This window comes from Sinocyclocheilus anshuiensis, unplaced genomic scaffold (assembly GCF_001515605.1).
Source record: "Sinocyclocheilus anshuiensis isolate Anshui unplaced genomic scaffold, SAMN03320099.WGS_v1.1 scaffold2235, whole genome shotgun sequence".
In the NCBI taxonomy this organism is placed as follows: domain Eukaryota; kingdom Metazoa; phylum Chordata; class Actinopteri; order Cypriniformes; family Cyprinidae; genus Sinocyclocheilus; species Sinocyclocheilus anshuiensis.
The window spans coordinates 23,620-30,720 of NW_015536588.1; the positions used below are offsets into that span (position 1 = coordinate 23,620).

Genomic DNA, 7,101 nt, shown 5'->3' on the forward strand with positions numbered 1-7,101 from the left:
GGCACTCATTGTTGTTTCTAATTTATTTATACACTCGTGCCATCAAACTGTTGTATAAACGCAATGTCACACTCGTAGACATGAAATATAGCTGTATATCCGCATGCTTTGTTTACCTACGGCACTTGGTCTGCGGCGTCGTGCCTAGGGTTGCCAACTTCAGAAAAAGAAAATAAGGGACAATTGTGGTTTTTCATAGAAAAATAAGGGACAGAATAAGGGAATCCAACTTTTCCAACATTGATTATAAATCAGCATATTAGAATGATTTGTGAAGGATCATGTGACACTAAAATTTGGAATAATGATGCTGAATATTCAGCTTTGCTTCACAGGAATAAATTTGAACGGCAGTGTATATACTGTATATATAGGCTATAGGCAATCTACCTCATGAACAGTTAAATGTTCTCCCATTGTGCAATACAAATATGTGCAATAACCTTATACTATTTATCGCTTTACATCCTAGTATATCCCTACGACTTAATTTTTTACTCTATTCATTCTACATGTATTTTATCTATAGCACACCTGTACATATTTATCCTTTTTGTGTGTGTGTGTGTGTGTGTGTGTGTGCTTTATTTATATTTATACATATGTGTATTTTATTCACATCTTATTTTTATTATCTGTGTGTTGTTGTTGTCTCTGTGTACTGATGTGCAAACATACTTGGCAATAAAGCTCTTTCTGTCTTCTGTTATGCGTGTGTGTAATATAGCCTACAGTAGGCCTACTACAATATATGAAAATGCATATTTTTCAATTAAAGAGAACTTATAGAATAAATATGGACTTCTTTGGGTGCTTGACACTTCATTTGTCATTTTGTGTTTTAAGAATGATATTCAAGTTTAAGAATACGCTGGAAGTTACTTAAATGTAAATTGTTTTATCTATGTGTATACATGAGAGAAATATGACTGATCACGTCTTCCCTCAGGTAAAATGCACGTTTTCTTGCGTGGCTGGATGTTGGAATCACGTTGTTTGCATTCGCTCAAACTGATTTGCTGAAGTCGAAATGCGGTCGTTAAAAAACCCAACTCCGTTAGCGCGAGTCCCGCTCTCAGGGAGCGACCAACCGGCAGAGGATTCCACTTGGTCTTAAAGCCTCCCTGGAACAGCTATGTTCACAAATCAAACACTTGTCAAAAAAGAATGATTAATTCTCAATTTAGAGTTTGTTATTCGTATGGTCTAGGTGTTCATACGGCATATGCCTTAAATACGGGACAAACTGCGTTCCGTATAGCTTTCATACGGAACGCTTCCTTGATGCCTTAAATACGGGACGATTCCGTATTATACGTAACGGTTGGCAACCTTACTCGTGCCCATGGCCGAATCACAGCTGTGCCGATATATAGCCGTATCTCACGTCTACTCATGTGATATTGCTCATATGTATATACAGTATATATATACACACACACACATATACATATTCTGTAAATTCTGCAAATTCTGTTTTCAGTTCTGTTTGCATGTATGTCAACTTGGATATTTGGGCAATAAAAGGTTTTTTAATTATTTATGTCAACATGGTTATCATGGTTACACACAACAATAAAATACAGAAATTTTACCAAAATGAATTTGGTAAATAGTTGTAGTGGCTCCTATATATTTACAAACAATATAGCAATCATAATCAAACAATATGATGAACAGGAATGAAATATTGACCACATAGACAGGGTCACTGTCATGGAAGTTAATAACATTTCATTTTGACATTTTTCCAGTCATTCTCTTCTTAGTATTTAAATCAGGCCTTAACAGAATTACATAACATTTAGGTACAAAAATACAAAACAGAAGTCCAAAAGTGGAAGCAAGAATGGCAAATATCTCAACAGCCACTGTGTATTTCCCTGGTGAGCTGTTGTATGCTGGTATAAATGAGATCCACACAGCAAAAAATATAAGCATACTAAATGTAATGAGCTTAGCTTCATTAAATGTATCTGGAAGTTTCCTTCCAAGGAAGGCAAGGGCGAAACACATACAAGAGAGTAATCCAATATAGCCCAGCACCAGGTAAAATCCTAGCGGCCACACATCTTTACATTCTAGTACAATCTTACCACCCTGATAGGACGTGTTTTTGTAGGGGTAAGGAGGTGCTAGTGCCAGCCAGCAAGCACACAAGATAACTTGGCCTGTCGTGCAGCAGAAGATGAAAACCCTTTGCTGTGGAGGGCCAAATAGCTTTAGAGAAATGGAACCAGGCATAGTGGAACGAAAGGCCAAAAGCACAACAATGGTCTTGACCAGTATGCATGAGATACATAGAACAAAGCTGATCCCAAATGCAGCTTGTCGGGCACGGCATGTCCATGGTGAGGGCCGGCCCACAAACACCAGTGAGCAAAGGAAACAAAGTTTGAGAGACAACAGCAGTAGAAAACTCATCTCAGAGTTGTTGGCCTTAACTATGGGTGTGCTTCTGAAAAGAAAGAAAATCACTGTGATAACAGTTGCCACAGCGACTCCAAAAAGAGACAAAGATATGAGAATGATTCCCATGATTTCATGGTATGAGAGGAACTCCTCTATGCCAGCAACACAAGAAATCCTTTCGTTGTTTGGCCAGTAGTACTGGGGACACTTGATACACTCAGTAGCACCTATTAGACAGAAACAGACACTTTGGGTCAACCAAATTTCCAAAATGTATACAATATTATTACACAACTCTCTGGAAAAATCTATTTTGGAATACTTGATTTCTTTATTCAGAGTATTGATCGTGGCATTCAGCAGTCAAATGTTTCCTAAAATTCACAGTCATCCATAATTCTGTACTGGTTAGATGGGTCATAACCGGTCAGGTGGGTCACAACTCAAACCTCCATTACTTTTTATTACATTGCTGTCTTGTTCCATATTATGGTGACCGGGAGGGGACATTAGTTCACTTGGTTCACTTATGGTGCTTTTCCACTGCGTGGTACGACTCGGCTCGGCACGGCTCAGTATGGCACGGCACGGCTCCGTTTGCATTTCCACTGCAGTTCAGTACCGCTTTAGAGTGGGCGGGATTATTCACATGTCGTTATAGCAGCTCTATTGCCGCGACTCCTGAAAAACTTTTTCATTTCGCATCGCTCCATCAAGCTCTCGCTGGATCCGCTCCTCTGCTATCAATGAGGAACATCTGTACTTCCTCTTGGAACCACAACCGAAGTGGGACTAAAAAAAGTACAAGGTACCAGATACTGTACCCAGTGGAAAACCCCCCAAAAGTGAACCGTACCGAGCCGTACCATGCCGTACCATACAGTGGAAAAGCGCCATTAGTTTTGATGTAGCCACGACTTAACTTGTGGCAATGTGATAATAAATCATGGTCACAAGATCATTTTGTAAAGGTAACAACATACTCATGTTGTGGCCATGAGATGTGAATTTGTGGTCTCAAGATCCTATGTTGAAGGAACAACATCCATTTCTCATGGCCACGACTTCTTATGTTGAGGGAACGACATGTTTTTCTTGTGGCCACAAGTTTAATTAGAATCAAATCAATATTTTAAGTCAATATATTCATTTATTTGGTGAGTATACATGTAATAAGTGAGATACTGGACAGGAAGCCGGTCATTATCACAAAATAAAACCATCCATATCGGTGTCCTGATCAATTTATTTGGTGATAATGTGTAGCTCCTGATGATAGATAGATAGATAGATAGATACCTGAGATATTGCTAATTTCCCCTTCAGCACATGGCAAACAATCAAAGCAGCAGACAGGCTGTCCTGGTCGAGTGGTCTGCCGTGATCCAGGGGGGCAAGGAGGGGTGCATAAGGAAACAGGAACCTACATAGAAAACATTATAAAATCAGGAGACTAATAGGAGCTTCACAACTGTTTGCCATTCAAGCACAGACTCACCTCAGTGTGTCCCCCTGCCCACTGAATTAACCCCTCATCTATCTTAAGCTGCTGTCCATGTGGGGCAGATCCATCATAGGTGCCCACCATCTGAAACCGGATTGTACCTCTGTCATTTTTCTGCCAGTTTATAATGTCATAGAGGGGCACAGGCTCTCCATTGTTGTCAAAATACACCTTCTCATTGAACTGGTTTGTAAAATGTACTTTCTTCAGGTAGTGAAGGAGCTATTGAATTAGTTAAGGCAAGCAATAAATAAATAATTTAAAAAATTAAATTAAAAAATAATAATAATAATTTTTACACATTTTATAACACAAACACACATGTGTATGTATATATATATATATATATATATATATATATATATATATACGCACACACATGAATATTACCTGCCACGGAGAGAACTTTGATTCAGTCTTACAGATGTGATCTGAGCTTTGTTCCTTAGAACCACATTGTAACAGTTGGTGTAGAGCATGAGCAATAGCATACACTGCTTTATAGACATTGTATGAAATTCTCACCCTTGATACATCAGTATAGCTATTTTCAGTCTCCATTAGATCCTCTGAACCAGTACAGAGTGATGACAACTCAGAATCACCACCATCCTTATAACCTAGCCTGCATCCAAACAGTTCCTCCCAAAACATGTTGGTGAAAACAGATTCAGGTCTTGGTGAGGGTGTAACCCTGAGGAGAAACTCAGCCAAGCCTGGAATAGTGGTGCCCCTAAAGGCAAATCCCACTGTTCCAGCCAAGACAGGGTGAAGCTCAGGGATAGTTAGAAGTTTGGCTGTCACCCAGGCTTCACTGGCCACCCATTGCCTCCTTGTTAGATTCCTATGAGCTGCTTCAACCAAGAGTTCCAGCAGCTGTCCTTCAGTGGCAAATGCTATAATCACTTGTGCAGTGGAACCCTCCAGGCTATTAATAATTGCATGTATCTGTGCCTGGGCAGGTGTTTTGGGTATAGTGTGGTGAAAGGCTATACAGCCACCAAGTCTTTCAAGCTGCTCGGTAAAGGCCTGGATGCCATAGTGACTGTAGTCGTCATCTGTGCCCACTGTACCCACCCAGCGCCAGCCAAAGTAGGAAACCAACTGGACCAGTCCCTGCACCTGAAATACATCACTGGGCACAGTACGCAGGAAAGAAGGGTATTCCTTCTTATTTGTGAGACAGGTGCAGGTTGCAAAGTAGCTTATCTTGAAAGATAAGAAAGACAAATAGAAAAAAAGGAGATTAAGGGAGATGTGAAAGCATGGATTTGTCTGATTTTTGTCTGTTTTTGGCAGAAGGTTTTTTTTCTCTCTCCTCTGTCTCTCTCTAAATATTGACCAATAAAGAACATTAGAACAGTGTACAGAAATATGTCTTAAATATATTTTGCTGCACTGATCAGGTTATAGATGCTGATCTTTTTTTTCTCTCTCTCTCTCCCTAAGATGTTTCCCTTTTTTGGTGCTAAAAACAAGTATGTACAACCTGGGCAAATGATAACATATTTTTGGCATTAGCTAATTCGCTGCAACATACATAATCAATAGTATGCACTAGAATCAGGAGAATAAATAGTACTAAAAACCCAGAGGATAGCTTATGAGTAACCTATTATAGAGATGATGCATTCAAAAGAAAAGCTAAAGCGCCTGTTGATTTTTATTTTTTTTTATTTTTTTGCACGATCATTAATAAAACAGATAATCTGGCTACTAATGTTATTTATTCAATAATATGTAACAACAGACAAATTAGTTTATAGCACTGGTCATTTCTGATTTGTTTTTATGAGAATTAAAGGTTTCAATAAATGCAGGTTCTTGGAAGACACAACATGAAAATCAGTGTTAAAATGCTCACAAAGCTTAACTATGGCATATTGCTCTCGTAGTTTGACTATATGTTCAATACATAATGTTAAAAAGCTCACAGTTATGATTTTTGATTATAACTTTTGATTTTTATAACGGCAGCAGATGGAAAAGGCTTTGACTGAAATTTTGCACAATCGTGTGTTGTTTAACAAAGAAATAAGTGAATACATAAATTAACAGCAATAAATAAATATCTGGAATTATCATCTCTTACAAGACTCTTACTCAGACTCTTACCAGTGGAATTCCAAATGGACCCAAAGTTTGTGCCACAGCCCGTGTGGGCGATGATGATGCCAGACCAATGACAGCTGGCACTGGGGCAGTGGAAAGGCATTTGGCACTGTCATCAGCATTAGCCTTTGTTTGACTGGAGGTGCCATTAACCAGGAAAAGCGTGCTTCGCAGACTGGTGTGCACATGATCACAGCTATCCAAGATCCGATAGCCTAGTGTCACTCCTGGTAATAAACTGGAGTTACTGTTAATTTCTTCAATGGCAAACACCATTGTTTGGACCCAGCGGAATGCACGGAAATCAAATCTGTTGAAAAGATGAGGAGAGAGCAAAGACAACAAGGAGAGAGCTGGGTATAGCAGTAGTGAGAAGTTAACAAACAGGCTTATTCTGAGGAGAACAGTTCACAAAAGTGATAATCACCATTATTTTATCATAATAATAAGTAAATGTTATGGGTAACAAAGTGTGGATCTCATTCACATTACATTCAAGGTTTATATTTATTATTTTAAACTGGTATATTATTTTATATTTTCATTGCTGTTCTTCATTCTCTGCATGTTGTTTCACACACCCGCTGCACTCTTGATGCTGTGGCTGTTCAGAGTAATTATGGTCAGTTTCCGGGGCTATATAGTGCATGGGAAACAGCCCTCCAATTACAATATCACCATCCTGTTCCAGTACTGGTGAATTAAAATCACCCAGTGTCCAGCACCTATTGTCCAATGCGTTGCAGAAAACTACTGAGAAGTACAGCAGAAGCAACAGACCAAGTAGTACCAGTTTAGTCACTGGCATCTTATTGGCCATTGCTGAAGCTTTCAAATCCAACCATGGAAACAGCTAGTGAGGACCCCATCCAGAATGTCTGGAAGTCTAGAGCTCTCAGTTATAAAAAAAGTGTCAAGATGCCGAATGTAACATCAGATGAGACTGGCCAATGATATACTTTGTGGGTGGAGTAGTTACTTAGGTCATGTGATTTAACAGTGCTTCAGATCAAGGTGCTTTGAAATGTATTAGGAATCCTAAAATAGTGGCAAAGCATCACATTATGAATGTT

At 39.1% G+C, this 7,101-nt stretch overlaps 1 protein-coding gene across 1 annotated transcript; it reads right to left on the reverse strand.

The window, feature by feature from the left end:
* Positions 1-1,734: 1,734 nt before the first annotated feature.
* Positions 1,735-6,836, reverse strand: olfcu1 (olfactory receptor C family, u1). Its single transcript, XM_016505965.1, has 6 exons — positions 6,610-6,836; positions 6,032-6,338; positions 4,307-5,125; positions 3,911-4,138; positions 3,712-3,835; positions 1,735-2,639 (listed from the first exon to the last, which is right to left on the reverse strand). Exons 1-6 carry the CDS (start codon positions 6,834-6,836, stop codon positions 1,735-1,737), a joined length of 2,610 nt encoding a protein of 869 aa, XP_016361451.1.
* Positions 6,837-7,101: the final 265 nt, after the last annotated feature.